The sequence below is a fragment of the Solanum stenotomum genome, chromosome 10 (genome assembly GCF_019186545.1).
Source record: "Solanum stenotomum isolate F172 chromosome 10, ASM1918654v1, whole genome shotgun sequence".
NCBI classification, from domain to species: domain Eukaryota; kingdom Viridiplantae; phylum Streptophyta; class Magnoliopsida; order Solanales; family Solanaceae; genus Solanum; species Solanum stenotomum.
Genome location: NC_064291.1, coordinates 2,987,645 through 3,008,382, shown reverse-complemented (window position 1 = coordinate 3,008,382; position 20,738 = coordinate 2,987,645). Strand labels below are relative to the sequence as shown.

At 32.0% G+C, this 20,738-nt stretch overlaps 2 protein-coding genes across 2 annotated transcripts; one reads left to right on the top strand and one right to left on the bottom strand.

Annotated features, from left to right (window-relative positions):
• Positions 1 to 2,331: 2,331 nt before the first annotated feature.
• On the top strand, positions 2,332 to 6,210 carry LOC125842609 (peptidyl-prolyl cis-trans isomerase FKBP13, chloroplastic). Its single transcript, XM_049521913.1, has 6 exons — positions 2,332 to 2,766; positions 4,429 to 4,521; positions 5,201 to 5,261; positions 5,346 to 5,414; positions 5,879 to 5,958; positions 6,038 to 6,210. Exons 1-5 carry the CDS (start codon positions 2,374 to 2,376, stop codon positions 5,941 to 5,943), a joined length of 681 nt encoding a protein of 226 aa, XP_049377870.1. The 5' UTR covers positions 2,332 to 2,373; the 3' UTR covers positions 5,944 to 5,958; positions 6,038 to 6,210.
• A 4,585-nt stretch (positions 6,211 to 10,795) lies between these two features.
• Positions 10,796 to 12,731, bottom strand: LOC125842327 (zinc finger protein CONSTANS-LIKE 4-like). The gene is made up of 2 exons (XM_049521604.1): positions 11,912 to 12,731; positions 10,796 to 11,328 (listed from the first exon to the last, which is right to left on the bottom strand). The coding sequence occupies exons 1-2, from the start codon at positions 12,632 to 12,634 to the stop codon at positions 11,008 to 11,010; spliced, it is 1,044 nt and encodes a 347-aa protein (XP_049377561.1). The 5' UTR covers positions 12,635 to 12,731; the 3' UTR covers positions 10,796 to 11,007.
• Between the last annotated feature and the right edge of the window lie 8,007 nt (positions 12,732 to 20,738).

Genomic DNA, 20,738 nt, shown 5'->3' with positions numbered 1-20,738 from the left:
AAAAAAAAATAACCTCTTTCTTCTTTTGGTAATATTTTAATTTCAATTTTCTACGTGACATATTTAAGGCTACAAGATTAAAGGGTAATTTTGTATATTTGACATAACTTTAATTTAGGACTATAAAATTCAAAAGTTTTTTTTATTTTTTTAAACTCCGTGTCAAGTTAAACTAAGTCATTCTTCGTGAAATAAAAGGAGTAGAATTTTACAACTCAGTCCAATCAAATGATCGACCGCTGCCAATATATGGTAACAAAAATGTATTGTTCGGGGATGGTGGGGCGAGATGGTCAATGGATGGGAATTGGGGATATTGGGTAACGCCGTAGCGGGGAAGGAGACAATGAATATGGAATGTCACTATTAATGAAACTCGTATTTTCTATTTTTATTAGAGAAATCATTTTCCTTATAGCTTGTTTTTCTAAAAAAATATTATCTAAATATTTTGACCAATCAAACATAAAAAAATATAAAAACATTTTTTGAAAAATTCCTCCGTACTAAGCACAAGTCTATTACAATTTGCACCGTGGGTATTTTAAATTCAAATTTTAACCTCCTTCTTTGGCAATATAAATATACAGATTTGTTTACAAGTTAAAATTCGTCGTTTACCTTAATGAAATAACTTATAGTCACATAAAATATAAATATTTAAGATTTACTTTAGATCATAAATTTTAAAAATATAAATTTTAAAATTTTTTATATCTAGTTAAATAGTGTCGCATAAAATAAGACAGATGGAGTAATAATATACTCCCTCCATCCCACATTAATTCTCCATTTTTTTTCATTTATACGTCTTTTAAAAATTCATAAATAAAAAGGAGAGTGTTATTAATTTACTCCTTAAGAAATATTTTTTGCAACTTTACAAACTTGTTAACATTTTTTAAACGAATTCATTCTCTTAATTTTGTAATGCAAAATTGTTAAGTAACTTGACAAACAAAATTTTCCTACCACAAATTAATGTGAAAATTTATAGAATATGATTTTTTCGCTCATTTCTCATCAAACTAGCTCACTAAAAAATATATGATAGAAAACAAATTCTTATTAAAATAGTGTAGGCCTTCTTAATTTTTCAGAAGTAACAATTATTTTTTTTAACTGATTTAATCAAAATATCTATAGAAATAATAATTTGAGTGAGGACAATAATAAGATTTTTTTTTTGGTTTCTCACCCAGTATTCAGTATCCACATTTAGGGGTGTTCATGGTTTGGATAAACACTGATCCAAGCCAAAAAGCCAACCAAAGCGATTAAATAGCCGTTTCTATTTGGGTTCGACTTGGTTTTACATTTTTAAAACCGATAGTATTTAGGTTGATTATGGTTTTGTTCGAAAAAAACCTGAAGAAAGATTCGAATCGAACCGACAAATTATTTACATATATTTTATTATTATACATACATAATATTTTATTTTTTAAAACAATTTTAAAGATCTTACATATGTTTTTATCAAAATTTATTTATAATTTACTTATGAAAACAAAAATGCGCAATGTGAGAACATTTATCTTATTGGTTTCATGCAGGGGCGGAGCTAAGTGGGGGTTCATGGGTTCAGACAAACCCAGTAATTTTTTCGTAGACCCTATATTTGTACTAGAAAATTAAGTAATAACTTCTGAACACCTAACAAAACTGATTGATAACTCAATGGTAAGAAAGGAGAAAGAAATTTAGAACCCCCAAACTCTTAATGTTGACTCCGTCTCTGATTTCATGTATATGAGTGTATGAAAATTCTTTGTGGAATTGAAAATGTTGTTGTCTCTCCCTTCTAGGCCAAAATAATGCATTTTGAAGCTTTATTCATAGTAAATTCAATGATCGAAAGTTATGTAATTTTAGCTATTCTAACTATTTTTCATTTTGAATGTATTGTTGTCACTTTTTCCACGATTTGAAAGAAGTGTTTTTTTTTTGTCTGATTAATAAATGAATAACCGAATCAAATCAAATTGAAATCGATAACAATCAAACCAATATATATATCATATTTCGTTTTGTTTGGTTTTGATAATATTAAAATCGATTAAGCTTGTTTGGTTTTGATTTTGACCAATAATCGATCCAAACTAATTTGTGAACACCTCTACCCACAATGAAGTCCGATTAAATTTAAATTCGCATTGAAAAGTTTTACAATAATGATAAAATGCTCTCTAACAAAAGAAACTCTATTTTTAGGAAGACTCAAATAATAATATGATTTTAATATAGTAATAACGTGAGCAACTAATATGAACAAATGGAATCCACGTATGGGGGTGGGGAAATATTTATTGGTGGAAATAAATTCACTTCATTGTCTCTCTTATCTGTTCTAAAATTTTCTGTTTGGTGGAAATGAATTCCATTCCTTTCTCCATTGTTCCATACATTCCTTCAAAGCAGCCATTGTTACTCTGTACCAAAAATTCCCAAACAACAACTGATACAATTCCACATTTTATCAAATCCTCAATACTCTCGTCTTCTTCGAAATCTGTGAATAAACTCGCAGAAACAATTAGCCCATTGTCTTTTTCGTTCAATAGAAGAGAAACCCTAAGTGCTTTCGGATTGGGTTTTTCGGCGATTTTGTTTGAGGCTCTTTTGCAGCCGCAGTCGATTATTGAAGCAATTGCTGAAGAAGCTGCAGCTACGGAATGTGAATTCACAGTTACACCTTCAGGTCTTGCTTATTGTGATAAAGTTGTGGGTTATGGACCTGAAGCTGTTAAAGGACAATTGATTAAGGTAACTAATTATTAGTCTTTAAACTTCTCTTTGATTTCATCATTTGATTTGATTTATATTTTATGGTTATTAGTTTAGGGGAAAAAAATTATTTTCACCTAGTTTTAGAAGAATTAACCTAAATAGTCGTGTAACCAACTCTCGTTGGTAGCTGGTCTGGAGATGAGTTATGCAGCTATTAAATTCTGTATATCTTGACTACTTCCACGTAATACCTTCCAACTCCCACTAGTAACAGGTACAAGATAACTATGTCCACCAAGGCTAGTATTGATAGGAAGGATTACCTAGTGTATATATCTTCACTGGGTTTTGAACCTGAGACCTTATGAATCTCAACCACTTCATTGACACGTAGGCGACATCCTTGGGTGCAATGATGTATTATTTTATAAAGGGTAGACAATGAGATAACTAAACTCTGCATTACTCTAACCTATTACCAAATGACTCCTAAGTTCACTTGGTACGACATAAGTCATGTTTCATGTGTTCGGTTGGTGAATGGCAAGTTTATCTGGAAAATATATAGTATACATTAAGATTAATGATAACATTAGTAAATCGGAGAGTGTATTGATGAAAATTTTGATTAGAGAAGATTAATATACTAGTGTCTAAGTGTTAGTTGGAGCAAGTAATATGAAGTTAAAACCCAAAATCATTGTAAGGAATTTGACTTTTGTTCATGTGTGACTGCAAGGGAAGTCATTTTTCCCCTGTATGTACATTTATACGGTAACCAAAGACCAGAAACTGACTTCCGTTGTGCCAAAGAGGAATACTAGTCCCAAGTTAAGTGATAAATATTTCTGCAAAAGACACATGTATGCACAAATTTAGGTAAAAAAAGTATAATTCTTTTTGTTGCCCCTCGTCATTACAGCCAAGAAAGTAAGTGGCTGCATTTTTATATGAGCTTCTTAAAAAGTTCAGAGGTAAACTGGCAAAATGGGATCAGCATAAGAGGAAAGTTTTGTAAAGTTAGTACATCCTGGGAGGTGCGTTGAGATTCATACAGAACCTATTAATACTACAGAGATACTCAAGAAGTACTTGAAATACTGCATTACCCAAGTTTTCCTGGATCGTTTTCGTCTTGAAGCAGTTCTGCTTATGTAGTTCTTAAGAAGACAACTTATTATCTTTTGAAGGTCAAAAAACAGCAGAATTAACAAGTGTGACTAGCAATTCCCTCATTTCAACAGTCATGATTTTACTTCCCTAAGTACTAGTCAAACCTCATTCTTCAGGTAAAATCAATGCAACAAGAATCATGAAGAACGTAGTCTTAATGTTCAGAATTCAAATCTTAAGGAAAAACAGTTGAACTTAACACCTTTGCCCAATCTTTTACATGGGTGTTTCATGTGGCTAACTCTATAGTTTGTCCCACAATAATATATATAAAAAATACATAATATGGTTAAGTTATGTTGTTGATACAAAACAAAGCAAAGTGACTTTAGTAGATAAATTCATCAAGTTGAGTGACCATTTGAGAAAATTTTTCCAAAAGAAATTGATTTATTAATTAAAGGAAAAACTTACTCTGAAAAAGCTATTTGGTATAGTAAGACTAGATGTTTGAGCTCTTCCTTAATTTTTTTCTCTTCTATACTGAGTCGTATCACATTATTATTAAGAGATTATGTTGTTCAGGCACATTATGTAGGTAAACTGGAAAATGGGAAGGTCTTCGATAGCAGCTACAATCGTGGAAAGCCTCTTACATTTCGCGTTGGTGTTGGCGAGGTAAGTTATTTTGTTATTCTATAGCAGATTAGCAGTACAATCAGCAGTAAGAACTGGACAAAAAAATTTAGGTTATCTCTATGACTATCTATTGCTCTCCTCGCAGGGCCGTAGAATGGTTCTAGTGTTGATTGACTAGATCCTTGATCCCAGAGGTTTATCTACATCCAGTTCCTTCTATAGTACCGAATTAGTATCCAATCTTGTAGCTTGATATAAAGACTAACTACGCTAGCTGTTCTCACCAGAAACTTATATCTTCAGCGTGGAGTAGCAACCAGGAATATTAGTCTGAACTCCCCGAAACCCCCTCTTTGTAACGCCTTCACTTCAAGTCACCCTTCATACAGACCCTTATGGGCTATATTTGCTAGAGAATTGGGCGTGACTACTTAACGGAGGGATTCACCGCAAATACTAGCTTTGGTCATTATTGCCCAGATAATGGTCTACTATTGACTCTTCCCTGAGTAACACTGTCCCCATTTGTACTACGGATCCTGTTACTGTATCGTCTAATGCTCCTTGTACTTTTATCCCTTAAGTAATAATAATATTCTATGTTTCTTCTAGAACCATAAGAAAAAACAAACAAACTATTGTCCTATGAATATAACTTTACAATGTTTAACGGTAAGATGATTTACTCGTTCTTTCTGCTTATTAGTTGCTGTTGTAGGTTATTAAAGGTTGGGATCAGGGAATTCTAGGAGGTGATGGTTTTCCTCCAATGCTAACTGGTAGGAGCAAATTTTGTACATCAAATTTCTTCATACTTGTAGAATTTTTTAAAAAAAGTTACTATCTCATCACTTAAATTTCAGGAGGAAAGCGTAAACTAAAGATTCCTCCAGAACTTGGATATGGGATAAGAGGAGCTGGCTGCAGAGGAGGTAAGCAAATTCAACGAACGATTCCCAGTTACATACTTTTTTTTTCTGTTTAACCATCCGTTACCCAAAGTTCACTGTCCCGACTTGTTCTAGGCCTGTAAAAGGGTAAATCACTCTCTACGAAAAGATTTTCCATTCTCAAAGTTAGAAACCAAAACATTTGGTTAAGGGGAGAGGGATCCCTACTATCCTACCACACTAATATGTGGAGTCTGCCAGTTGCATATGTTCTTTTTCTGCTTAACCATTCAGTACCCAAAGTCCACTGACCCGATTATCTAGGCCAGCTAGGTGGGTAAAGCGCTCTCTAGCGAAAGATTTTCCCTTCATAGAGCTCAAAACCGAGACTTCTGGTTAAGGTTAGAGGGACCCCAATCATCACGCCACACCCGTCTGTGGTACCGTGCAACTGCATATGTGGTAGGTGTAAATAATGTCCTAACTGTCACATACTGGTGGTTTAGGTACATGCATTATTCCTCCAGACTCTGTTCTATTGTTCGATGTGGAGTTCGTTGGCAAGGCATAGATTTCAGCAACAGAGGTATAGTTTCTTCCATGAAGCTATTCATAAAATGATTGATCTTCTTTGCAGCCAATTTATGAAGTGCTATATATGCCAGGTTAACTGGTTCATCAATGGGCAAATTTTTTGTAAGCTGCAGCGCAAATGATAATGTGTGTCAATACTTGAGATTTTTCAAGTACATACCATGACCTGCTTGTATATTTTTGGTTAGATTTACAAAAAAAACAATTATTTCGTACAGAATGTTACAGACTATATAAAGTAATTTTGCAGGGCAATCAACAAGGATTGTGGTGGAGTTGTAAGTATTCATTCATCCTTAACCAACACCAATAGGTGTTGGGTTCGAGTCTCTAGGGTACAGAAATCACCTTTGTTAGGAAGCGTTTTACCCCTAATGTGGGACTTTCTAGCGCGAATTCAGATTTAATCGGGCTCCGATGTGGGTACTGGACATTTGATGGGGAACCAAAAACAAAAATTGCAGGGCAGCTACTTTTTACAACGCCATTTAAGGCGCAACACTTCTAGATCTCCCGTAGTCCGATGTGTGCCATCCATTTACAAACAGTGTAGGATAGGACGGAATAGAAATAGACCAAGTGCCCGGCTCTAGCTCAATGGCAAAATCAATATCACGCTCACGAGGTAGGCTCTCCCTATCAATACCACACACATAACTCATAAGCCAAGTCAGATGATCTCCGATATCATAAAATAGAATAAATTACTCCCTCCGTTCACTTTTATTTGTCACTTATTCTTAAAAGTATATTTTTATTTTTACTCGTTACTTTTGACATATTAAGAAAAGACAATAGTTTTTTTCATGTTTTACCCTCAGCATTAAATATTTATTTTTCAAATGATTTTTTAAGACATCATTTATTAAGGGATGATTTGATAAAATATCTATATCATTAATTATTTTCTTAATGAGTATAAAGTGAACGGAGGGAGTAAAAGGCATGTTATGATACTTGAGGAAAAAATGGAGTTGATAGAATTTGCCATATTGTCAACTATTCCATGTGGAATCCTTAGTCAAACTGGCATCCATCAATTAAGATAATTGCTTCCCACATCTTCACGTGGTATTAATTATATAAAACAATTAAGAAGTTACCTAAACTACCATAATAATAATAATAATAATAATATTAAAAAAATGCTATGATACACTAAAGCTCTCCATACGTGGCTTTATGTACTTTCTCTATTTTACTTGCTTTGTAATTTTTAATTTATAACAGTTATTTCCTTCATCTCAATTATGTGACATTTTCTTTTTATCCTAAAAAGAATTTATGTTATCAACATTGGTGCTTGACTAATTTGTATTTGTGCCAAAAAATCTCACATAAAAATAAAGTACTCTCTAACAAAGGCGAGTCTGTATCCAAAGAGACTCAAATTCAAGACCTCTTGATTAAAAATAATTCTAACCAACTGCCATACGATTTCTCAATTCTCACACGTCCACTTGGAAAGTTTAGGATATGAGGAAATCTATTCAGCCAATAAGCTTTTAGAATTTGATATTAAAGTTGACCCACAAATTGATTATTAGTAATAATTTATTATTATTTTGATTTTTCTCTCTCTCACTTTTTCTTTTAATACTTTGGTGAGTAGCTTGCTGAAAGGAACTAAAGTGTTGCGTAAACCGTGTATGGATGTGACTTTAATATTATCCTAGATGTTGACTAGTGTAAATTTTCTGTCCACAACAAATTAATGGTTTAGAAAGAGTTCGTTGTATCAATTAAGTGTATTATTTTAAAATGTTTTTACTTAAGTTGGGTAGAAAAGGGTGGATTAGGAATTGAATTGAATTGTATCGTAATGTCTTTGTCTTATTAGCAAGAAAAAAAGAAATCGCTTTTCATTGAATTAATATTGTGTTAAGTTAAATGTTGATAACTTCTATAAACAAATATTTGAAAACACTTTCAAAATTTAGATAAATTAATTTATCTTTTTGTTTTAATGAGTTAAAATGGAATATGAAAATAGGAATACCAAAAGGGCGTCTTTATTTCACAATAGTAACATACTTGGAGTAATTCTACGAGTGGAGTTTGAAGAGGGTGGTATGTATGTACTATGTAGCCTTGCTTCTGTCTTGTGAAGGTAGATAGATTGTTTTCAATAAACTTCTATCTCAAGTAAAGTATATCAAATCAGATATGAAAAGAAAATACATTAGAGAAAGGAACAATAGCAATAACAAATAAAATGATAATCGAAGTAAAGAAAACAACACGTAATAATAAAATCGAAGAAAAATAATAAAAGAGTAATACTCCTATCTTGGATTATGTCCTTGATAATCGGCTTGTTATGTCATGTATAATTATCTTTCTCCAATATGTCTTCGGCCTACATCTATCTTTCTTCGGACCCACCATAATCAACTTTTCACACCTCCACTGAGACATTTGGTGCATCTTTCTTTCACATGTCAGAATCATCCTAGTCTTGTTTCCCTCATCTTGTTCATCAGGCAACCACTCTCACCTTGTTTTGATATCTTTGTTTCTAATCATCTTTCATAGTATGACCACACATCCATCTTAATATTCTTAATCACATTGGGTTCATTTTCTGAGCATGCAAATTTTTAACTAATATAACAGGTTTGACAATTACTTTATAAAAACATACCTTTAAGTCTTGATGACACATTTTTATCTCACAAGACACTGAATGTGAGTCTCAATCTCATCCACCCCACTCTACTACGATGTATAACATCATAGTCAATCTCACCATTTTCTTAAATTATTGATAAAAAATTCTTGAAACTTCCTCTCTTAGGATGACTTGTGAATCTATTCTCACTCTAAAACCGGTCACATGAGTTACGTCACTGAACTTGCATTCTAAATACTCCATCTTACTCATGTTCAACCTAAACCTTTAAACTCCACGGTCTACCTCCAAACACCAATCTATTGTTAACTTCATCACATGCATATCTCATTAATTAATATTATGTCATTTCTAAATAACATACATATCTACACCTCCCCTTAATAAAAACAAATTAAGTGTGGATTCCTAATACAATTCCATCACAATTGAGAAACGTTTCAAAAATCTCCTCACTTTGATCTTGATGTCCTTGTTTCACATAACTATAATATTCTCAAATTAAAATGCAGTATGGCAATCTCTATATTTGTGTAGCGTGTAAAGAAAAAGCACACGCCAACCACATTTTTCACTAAAATCTACTATTCTCCTTTACACTATTTGATCGATCCATCAGAGTCCTTGAGACTGCTTTTCTCCTGGTATATTCCAAAAATAATATTCCAACCATCTTAATTTATGTGGTATCATTTAATTCTGACGTAAAATTATATAATTTTTTATTTTTTTTTAATTTATGGCTTAAAAGAAATGTTGAACATTTATGTGAGTTATAGATTATTTATTAAGAGTAAAATGAAATTTTTTAAGAATAAATTATTTTTAACTATAAAAAGGTGGCATTCTTGAGACAAACTTGAAAATAAATAGAATGTCACGTAAATTGGAACAAAGAGAGTAAAAATTATGGCACTCAATATTTGTATTAATATGAAAAACTAAATAAGCAGTTACAAATTACACCAACAAGGGTTGTGGTGGAGTGGTAAATATTCCTTCATCCTTAATCAATATGAGGTCTCGGGTTCGAGCCCCCTTGGGTATGGAGTCGCCTTTGATAGGAAGCGCTTTACCCCCAATATGGGACTAAAGTGAAAATATACATTTTTGTGTGTCTGTAAATAATTTCATTAAGGGTAAAATAGATATTTTATAGTTAAATTGGTACATAATATAGAAATATGTTATTCTTTTTGAGACTGACTAAAAAAGAAAGTAAATCACATAAATTGGGACATAGGGAGTACTAAAAGCCTTAAAATTGAATTCATAAAATTTAATTTTGAATCAATTTCTTTATACAAATCACAAAGTATTTTATACTTATTAATATGATATGAACACCTAGCGTGAAAAAAGTTGTTAAACTTCAACATTGAATGTGGAGGTTATTCAAACTACGGACTAAGGCATTGATTGATGCATAATAAAAAACTTTATATATAATAGCTCCCACCGGCCTATTGATAGAAATAAATTGATTATTTTGAAAATGATTTAGTTCAACCTATTGAAACAATTTCATAAATAAAATTAATCATGATAGATTAGCTGATTTACCATGTTTGCACTCAGCATGCAATTTGTATATTCTAGTTTCTCTGGTACGGAGTCGTCATAACTGGCGGAGCCAGAATTTTCAGTAAGGAGGTTCAAAATCTGTAGAAATAGACACACGAAGTAGCCAAAGGGGGTTCAACATCTCTTATATATACTTAAAAAAATATTTTAACCATGTATAAATAATATAATTTTCCGTCGAAGGGGGTTCGGTTAAACCCCCTTAGTATAAGGTGGCTCCGCCCCTGGTCGTCATCATTAGTGAACATTTCATTTCTCAAAATGGGGGTTTACCTGAATCCTTTTGGCAAAAAATTACATTATATTTATATGATATTTCTAAGAATATTTTTGTTCTATATATTAATTTTGAACCTCTGAAGGTAAAGATTAGAGGTTGAGAGGTTCAAAATGATAATTTTGGATTCTCACTATTTCCAACGCAAATCTGAATAGAAGGTATCGAATACCGAATAGAAAATCAAAAGAAGGGATCATGAATAGGTTCTTTCTCTTTTAATAAGAGATTTTGGATTCAAACTGAGATTGAAAGCAATTCTGATGGGAAACACTTCCCCTAAAACAAGTATTACACCATGCAAATTCATATTAATCAAAACATACCAAAGAAAGATTGAAGCAACATGAGAGCTTTTTAATACCATAATTAATCAGTTTCCATGGAGCTAATTTTCTTTACAAAATAAGAAAAGCTCATTACATTACTAAACAAACAAAAGTAGAAATGGAAATTCTACCAAATAAAAAAAAATATGTACACATATCATATTACTAGCTACTACTCCTACCTTACCAACAACATAAAAAAAATACTTCTTAAGATTATCAAAACGACGGAACGACGCCGTACAAAGTGTCGGAGGCGACAAGGGAGTCTCCCGCGTCGTTCTCCGTACGCTTCGCAAATCTCCCTTTGATTCGAGGTCGAGTCTCAGCATAGGCTTTTCTAGAAGCATATCGTATCGTCTTCTCGAATTTTCGATTCTTTCTCTTCTCTCTATACCTTAATACTCTTGCTTCTCTGTCTAAACTCGAAACCGGGTTAGGTAGTCCGTCAATGGCGGAGTTTCTAACAAATGTGTTTGATACATCTGTCATTGTGTTATGGTCAGGCACAACTCCAACTTCCATAGATGATGAAGAGACCTGTTCAAATAACATAACGTTTCATTAGTTTATGCGGAAACTAAAATGATTTGTTTAACTTTTATATACTGACAGTGTAAGATCTAAGTTTAGGGCTTGACCGGGGTTGCAAGGGATTCATATGAACCCCTTTCGCTTGAAAGAGTTGACATGGTGGAAAAATCATGTTTTATAACACAAATTTTTCATTAATTTGCGAGAAAAAGACTATGAAAAACCTTTTCAACTCCAATGATTTTGCAAATTACTGCATCCGTCCATTTTTATGTGTCATGTTATGTTTTTCGAAAATCAATTTGATTAGTTTTTAAAATTAAATTAGATTATATTAATTTAATTTTTTTTTTTTAAAAAAATAAATAATCACGAAAAGTACCGTGAAAATTTTATACTTCTCTAACAATTTTAGCTATTTTCTATAGGTTTCTTTTGAGTTGAGGCTCTATTAGAAATAATCTCATTAGAAGTAAGATTCGAATATATTCTATGCTAATCAAACCCCATTTATGAGATTATGGTATAGGTTAAAGCAATGAAATGAAGAGTTAAAAGGTGAAAAATGGAGAAAAAAAGGAGTACATACACTTTGGCTAATGGATTGAGTTGTGAAGTTGTACATGAAAGGTTTAGATCCACCAGAAAAATCCATTTCATAAGTTGGGTATCCATCAACAACTGGGCCTTGTAATTGGATCTCATTCTTATTGTTTTGTACATGAGGTACAACACAATCTTCTTTATACTCCTCTTGATTATGAGCAATATCCATAGTAGTCGTACATGTTTTCTGATCTGCAATTATATCCATTTCCACATACGGATCCACATCGCTAAACAAATACTCCGCAGATTTATACTCAATTCCTTGAGTATTACTGCTCGGCGCTTGGAGCAGCCACGACTCCGCTTCCGCTTCTTCTTCCTCCGTCTCGTCCTCGTGCTGGTGCGGATCATTTTCATCCGCACCAGCACCACGAGGAGATTTGGCGGAGGCAGAGTCGTAGAATGGAACTACGGGGATCCGCTCGTGGCGTCGAGCTAAGGGATTGGCGGCGTGGATGTCCTGGTCGCAGGTGACGCAGAGTGCGGCGGCGTCGGCTTTACACGTAACGCTCGCCGGCGCGTGCTCGCACACTTCGCAGACCCAAACGCGCGCGTGCCTGGACGCGAGCTTGTTCGCAGCGTGGATTTTGGAGTCGCAAGTTAAGCAGAGAAAAGCCATGTCCGCTTTGCAGAACACCGTGGACGGCGTCGCTTTGCAGGCATCGCAGCGTTTCGCCGTCGTGCTCCAGCTCTCCGCCACCATTATTGTGAGTTGTTTTTTTTGTTAACTTTTGTTACTTTCTCTCTCTAATGCGTAGTTTCTCTCTCTAAAATTGCAATAATGGAGATTGATTTTTAGCGTTGATGGAGTGTTTTGTTGCTTTATTATTCAGACAAAGTTTTATCTTAATAGGGAGGGAGGAAATCTGAGATACAACCAATGAGAGGATGACATGTGTTCTAGTCTTAGCCAATTAAGTTGGAATTAATTAGTACTCCCTCCGTCTCATTTTAGGTGTCATTTCTTTATTTTTAGTTTGTTTCAAAATAACTGAGCGGGATTGATCGATCTACATCTAAAGTTTTGACTTCCCTTCTCATGAGCACATCTATGGAATAAAGAGATCCCGCACCACACTCCTTATCTATTAGGACCTTTAGCTTTTATCGAGAAGAAGAGATTAGTTCTGGCTAGCTTTTATTCCTAATCTTAAGTCCTAACCAATGAATGATAAGTTGGTTTATAATAATTGAAAATGAATTCAATTTCAATAATCGAATTTAGGAATTGTTTCGGGCCAATGTTACAAGCTTTCGGAATCCAATAAAATCTTTCACCTTTAACTTTGCTTTCTCGATCCACTACTATCTTATTTTAAAAAAATAAAGGAACTTCTGACTTAAGAGAAAGAAAATAAGCATACCCTCCGGTGTAGATCTACTTTGTTGTTAATAGATCTGTAAGAGTCTTGTTCTATTTGTTATTAATAAATCGGTAAGTGTCTTGTTTCATAAGATATATAAAATATCATTTTATTATAATTAGAAATAATTTAATTATTTTACTCTTAATAAAATAATTTATAGCCTTATAGATATCTAAAATTATATTTATCTATAAAATTTTAAAAATATATTTTTTTTAATTTATAAAATATCGTACCAAATTAAACAATAGCACATTTAAATGATATCGATGGAGCACTCGGAAAATACAAAGTTGTTGTGTTGGTGAAGGTGGGTAACGAAGAAAAGAGTCGTGTGCTGTTTAACACAAAGGTGTTAGTGGGGGCTGTGGAAGTGGCGGACCCAGGATTTTCGTTCAGGGGGTTCAAAAAATAAAAGTATAAACGTGTAAATAAGTCTTCAGAAATGGAAACCTTGAATTCTTGTGGGTTTAAAACCAAACTTTTAGCACATTTTTTAAAGTAAAAAAAATTTGAAAAACAGAACTGAAAATTTTAAAAAAAATACTAAAAAAAACTGAAACTGAAACTAAAAAAGAAAAAAAGAAAACGCTTTCACTGGGATTCGATCCGGTGACATACAATTTAGTTTCAAGGGTACTTGCCACTATGCCATCAATTTCTCTTTGTTATTGAGGGGGTTCAAAATATATATATCTACAGAAATGCAGAAAATTTACCTTATATATACCGTGTAATTTTTTGCCGAGGGGGTTCGGGTGAACCCCCTCGATACAACGTGGGTCCGCCCCTGGGCTGTGGGGGTACTTTAGGTAGGGGCAGGGCATAAATATCAAAAATAAATTGAAAAAATGAAGTGAATCGAATTAATTGAAATTTTTTGAGTGAATGGTCAAAAACATATTTATTATATGTTGATTTTTAAAGTTTTATATTTGAATTGTCAAGTGTGTTTGTTTCCTATTTGAACTATCATCAAATAATTATTAGAACATATTTTAACTATCAGTTGTTGACTTTTCTATCTAAAGTATGTCAATATTTTACGTAGGAAAAAAACAACTCATAATTAAGGTGTACTTTAATAAATATTTGATGATAGCTTAAACAAGAAACCCACATCTAATAATTCAAGTATTAAATTCGAATAATTAAAATACTTCAAATGGTTGTTAGTTTTTTACAATTTTAAAAGAAAATCATCTCTTTATGGGCAGATGATTCACAAATTTTAATTAATTATTTCACTCGTGAATTGAGTTTCAATAATAGATTGAATTTTAATTAAAAAAAATTGTTGGACGCTCTATTTAGTGATATAAATTAAAAAGTTTTAAATGGACAGATGAGCGTTTGACAACCGCATCAAATGTTGTATTACTATCTTATAATATCGATAGTGTCCATTAATTAATTATTTCAATCATATGATTTGGAGTTCAAAAAAAATATATTTAAGAGATTTGACCGTACTATTTCTCATTATTTAAATAGTTATCCTTTGTTCGTCATTCAAATATGTTACTATTTTCTATGTATAATATTAGATCGATATTTATTCATATGACATAACTAGAAATTGAAAAATCGAACAAAACCAAGTTAATTTTAATTCGAATTGGATGCTATTTTTTTCAAACCAAAACACTCAAAATCGAATCACACCCCTGATTTAGAGTATGAAGATGTGACATATTATGCCTTTTTTAAAAAGCTTATTTCTCTCATTTACTTTTTTTTTTTTGACTCAGGATAACCCGCAGTCGCTACAATCTTTGCTAGGGGTGTTCATGATTTGGATAAAAATCGATCCAAATCGAAAAATCGAACCAAACCGAAAAATCGAACCAAACCGATGAAATAAAACCGATTTTATTTGAGTTTGATTTGATTTGGTTTTAGATTTTTGAAAATCGATAGTATTTGGTTTGGTTATGGTTTTATGTTCGAAAAAACCAAAGAAATAACCGAACCAAACCAATAAATTATATACGTATATTTTATTAATATACATACTTAATATATTATTTTTATAAACAATTTTAAAGATCTTATATATATTTTCATTATAATTTATTTATTGAAAGCAAAATTGTCAAGATGAAAACATTTATCTTATTGATTTCATGTATATGAGTGTCTATGACAATTCTTTGTAGGACTGAAAATGTTATTTTCTCTTCCTTCTAGGCTAATATAGTGAATTTTAAAGCTTTATTGATAGTAAATTTAGTGATCGAAAGTTCAGTAATTTAAGTCATTCTAACTATTTTTCGTTTTGAATGGATTGTTGTCACTTTTTCACATTTTGAATGAATTATTTCTTTTATTTTTGTATATGGTTAATAACCGAACCAAATCAAACTGAAACCAATAACCACCAAACCGATAAATGTATATTATATTTGGTTTGGTTTGGTTTTAATAATTTTAAAACCGATTAAGTTGGTTTGGTTTTGACCAATAACCGATCCAAACCGACCCGTGAACACCCCTAAGTCCTCGGCCCTTCGGGTGAGCACTTTGTGCGCACTGGATAATCCCCCCATTTTGCCATCTTATTCCTGATTTTTTAATTATATTTTTTCCCTTGTTATAAATAAAGAAATGTATATGTTCTATAGCAAATCTATTTCTCCTGACTTTTAGGCTTTACTCTATATCTTTTAGGTTTTCTTTATGATATTGAAGGCTTATGGTAAATGCTCAGCAAATTCACTCCAAGAAGTTACTACAAAACTATCTCTCTTTTGCTATTTAAGGTTTTAATATACTGTCTTTATTTTATAACATGTTATCAACACAAGATCTCCTATAAGGTATGTTTTGATTATATAACTATTTTTATATTCTAGACACGAGTATACATAATACATATGTATATTTTCAGTTTTTATGTTCTCTAAATAATATAAGGTGGCAGTGACCTTAACCAAGGTTTTTGTCCCATAGGATTTTTCCTGATAAGATTTTTTAACGAGGCAACAAACAATGTGTATTAAGAATAATTATGTAGAACCCAGGATTTGAAGACTTCGATTGCACTAATATTACCTTAACTTAAATATGAGTTCTAAGATAAACTTAAAATAAAAATAATGAAAAAAAGGGCTTTAGTGGTTTCTCTAGTTTATACTAACAACACAAGGACACTCATATGTTTTTTATAGGTGTAGTGTTAACTATATCCTAGTTTCTGTTAGTTTCTCAAAATAGATATACATATATACTGTACACATATGATTTTTTCCGAAGTTAGTGGATGCACATGCACCCCTTCCTAAAGGTATAGGTCCCGCTTCTAACTGTGTACACTCTTTCTTCTTCTAAAATTTCTTTGTACATGTACATCGGAGTATTGTATTGTAAATAAAGAAATGTGGATATCCGGTAACAAATCCACTTCTCGTGACTTTTGGGCTGTAACTTTTAGATTTTCTTTATGACTTTGAAGACTTGCGATAAATGTTAAGCAAATTGAAGAGATTTTTCTTAAAATGACAAGTATTAAAGAGGGACTTATGTTATATAATCTGTCTCAAGGTTCACATATATTTTTGCTTAAACTTGTGGTGACAATCTCATATGTAAGCAACAAATACAATAGGTAAACTTTACACAACTTTAGATATAAGAAACCAAGTTCATAAAATTGTTTAAATGTTTTAGAAGTTACTATCACTATGTAAGGGCCACATCATTCTTGTACAAATAAGGATCAAACTTCTCTCCAAATGAATTTGTCAAAGGAGGGATCTCACACTCATGTTCTTGGGAGTATATGAATGTAGTTCTCCTTTATTCCAACTTACTTATATGTATGTATTGATTGATTGAAGTATCAAAACATACCTTCAGATGTTAGTCAATTCTTTCTAATATGTTACTTTAGTGATTGGCCATTGGATGTTTGTGTTGTGGCTATAAATCTTCTAACAAAGTCCAAGAATGTTTCTTCATCACACATTTATGAACCATATATAGCCTTTTAGATCCAATAATAGAAGAGGGAAAATACAAGTCTTCTTTGTATCATAGATCGATGCATATGGTTATTTTTGGAAACAACTTCTCTACCTCTCACGAGGTAAGGGTAAGGTTTGCGTACACTCTATTCTCCTCAGACTTCACCTATGAAATTACAGTGGGTATGTTGTTTCTTTTGCAATTTGTCAAGCTTTTCAGGATGTCATGAACACTTTTTTCGCTGAGCTTCCCATGGAGTTTTACTCGTTAATATGTTCACTTTCTTCATCTCTGGAATCTAATTCTTTGGGTTTCCAGGATGAAACTAATAGTTAGCATCCTCAACTTCATTATGTTTCAAAGACAAGAAAAAGTAATAGCTTCTATCAACACTTCTCAATGACTGGTGATGTTTGCGAGTGAATTGATCTTCAGCCCAACAAGTACAAATATCTTCAAATACATGAACTCGAGCTCCTACAATATCCCCCTGCTTGCTACACACATTATCGCGATCTGGAGAGCCAATTCAAGTCACTGAATATTTTTTATGTGTCACTACAGTACTGTTATCTACTGATACATCTCCAGTAGCTAAGCATTGTCATCACCTTCAACGTCGTGTTATAAATTGTTATTCATAATTCAATGAATTAAGACAATAGTCAATTCAAGCTCATGAGTTTCTTGCTAGCTAGATTTGTGAATTTCAATTTGCAGATATTTGGATTCATGAGCAATTTATTGTTGTCAATGTCTTGGAGAGTTTAAACTTCAAAAAGATGTCTAAACCAAAGTAGAAATGATATTCAATACTTTATCATGATCAAGTGTCTTGAGAAATTTTTATTGGACACTTTTAAGAATGACTACAAGGTAGCCTCAATGCCTAAACAAGAATACCAGACGTCATGTTTGCCGAAAAATGACTACTACAAGAAACAATTGATTCCGAAAGATAACTACGAGAAAGTAGTCCTATATTCCTAAACATGAATACAAGGTGTCATCTTCACCAAAGATTGACTAGATACAATGTGTCATTTTCATCAAAGAATGACTACAATAAGAAGTCATCAATTCTAGAAGATAATTACAAGAAGGTGTCATCAGTTTCAAAAAGTAACTACTACAAGGTGCTCTTAGTGCCTAAACAAGAATAGACAGTGTCATACTACTACAAGAAGTCATCAGTTACCCTCATTACCTAAACAAGAATACAAGAGTACATACATTTAACCATTAAAAATGTAAAAAAACAATATTATATATATTTTGATAATATACTCAAATACACACATATATATACATAATATCACTATGTGTATACCATGTTGTTTAAAGCATATACTTCTAACCATTAATATATGCAAAGAACTATAATATATACATATATATATATATATATATATATTGAATAAGTAACATAATTTAATATATTCATATGTCCATATCTTATACATGTATATTAATATCTCAATTATATGTGTCATATATAGTACTAGTATATTTATACAATGTTATGTATATTCTTATCTTGCATTTTGGGTCTTTCCTTAATTTCCTAACAAGTGTGAGGAAATTGTTTTGTCAATATTTTCTGGTAGATTACACAATTCCCCTGGCGAAAATTATACATACAATACGAATAACAGTATATTAATATCTATATTATACATTAATGTATATATATAAAAAAAATACAATATTGGCTTCTATGCAAACTATTTTTGTCAATTTCACAATATTTTATATTGTATCTGGTATAGCCTATACATTTTTTGTAGCCCACAACTCAATTACCATAATGATTTCCAAACACTTCTCCTATACTATGAAAATAACCTAAGTTATATTAGAGTCCAGAAGGACTCGTACGGTATGCTGGACAAATATAGATAATTTTAGGATAAAAATATAGAATTGCTTTATTTATTGTTTAGTTACTAATTTTGAGGTAAGTTGTACGCATATTAGTAATCAGGATAAATAATCCCTATTAGAAGATGGAATAATAGTATTGTAATTAGCTATTCCGAGATAAAGCAATGAAAATGAAAAAAAAAAAACCCTTAAGGTCACTAAAACTCTCTTTTTACTAAATGAGGTGGAGAAAATTTGTGTAAACAAACAACTTCTTAAAAAATATGCAATACATGTTATTTTTAAATAACTTAATAACTAATTCCAACGCATATAATTAATTCGATCATAACTTGTGTTCAAACTAAACAACCTCTTTAAAATTATTCTCCAGGACGGGACCAAGTATTTGGAGGAAGATAGTTGTGTTTAACGTAGAATGGAATAAAAACTTATTCCAATGTGCAAAGAACATTCTATAGAAATATCAAACATCTTACAGGAAAAAATTACTAGGATATATTGAACAAATAAAATACTTTCTTTTATTTCTCATTTGGTGTTCAATGTCTTGTATCTACGGTAAGTTTCGTGGGTCACCCATGTGAATCGACCCGACTTGATCAGGTTCTGCTCAATCCGATCCAATTTAACTAATTAATTAATTAAATGAATAATTTTTTTTAAACGGATAAGAGGGAACCGTTACAAGGTAACCTCCCCTTGAAAGACTCCTAATGAGAGTGTTTTGGAGAACGTGGAAAAATAGATAGAAACGTAAGAACGTTGAAAATCAATTAAAAGAAAAACAGAGAAAACTAAAAGTCATCTTTTTTGCCAAAAATATTGAATCGACACAATCTTAGATACTTAGTTTGTGAACGAGAACGATCTTTGTTTCCTTGTGATTTAAAGAGAGATCAGAAGCAATTAGTTTTGACAGCAAAATCACCAACAAATATTTCCGCTACAAGTTATAAGGTACACATCTTATTGTTGCTTTGCTATTAATATTTCTTCACCTATATTGGAATCTAGTTAATTCAGAGTTGCACCATGTAAGGTCCCATTCGGAGGAAAATTTTTCTATCAAAATTTTTTTTATATATAGAGATCGAATCTGAGAACTCTGATTTACTGCACTATATTCTTAGTAAGTAAATAAGATGTTAAAGATGCATGTGTCAATATGGAATAAAGAAAAGGTTGACATCTTGAGATTCTGTTCAAGAACATATTCATTAATTAATTCTGCACTACGTACTGATAGTGTCAACCATGCATATTTTTGTATTTATTCTATGGGTGTGTTTGGTATGAAGGAAAATATTTTTCGGAAAATGTTTTCCAATTTTTTCATGTTTGGTTGGACTAAATATTTTCCAAATCAACTCATTTTCCTCAAATTTAAGGAAAATGACTTCCCTTCTAAACTTAAAGAAAACATTTTCCAAAACTCTCTTCCAACTTCAAATTACAATTATTTTTTTGTTGAAAAAATCAATTTATTTTGTCCCTACCCTCAAACCACCCCCACCCCCAAAAAAAATAAAATAATTTTAAAGCTTGTTTTTAAATTCAATTTTTTTACCCCACCCTCACCCCTACCCC

Bases quoted from the DNA above. Each gene is read 5' to 3' on its own strand.
- LOC125842609 (XM_049521913.1), top strand. From the start codon at position 2,374: ATGAATTCCATTCCTTTCTCCATTGTTCCATACATTCCTTCAAAGCAG. The intron at 2,767-4,428 runs GTAACTAATTAT...TATGTTGTTCAG, and splicing joins TTAAAGGACAATTGATTAAG to GCACATTATGTAGGTAAACT. The intron at 4,522-5,200 runs GTAAGTTATTTT...TTGCTGTTGTAG, and splicing joins TTCGCGTTGGTGTTGGCGAG to GTTATTAAAGGTTGGGATCA.
- LOC125842327 (XM_049521604.1), bottom strand. From the start codon at position 12,634: ATGGTGGCGGAGAGCTGGAGCACGACGGCGAAACGCTGCGATGCCTGC. The intron at 11,329-11,911 runs GTATGTACTCCT...TTATTTGAACAG, and splicing joins CTCAATCCATTAGCCAAAGT to GTCTCTTCATCATCTATGGA.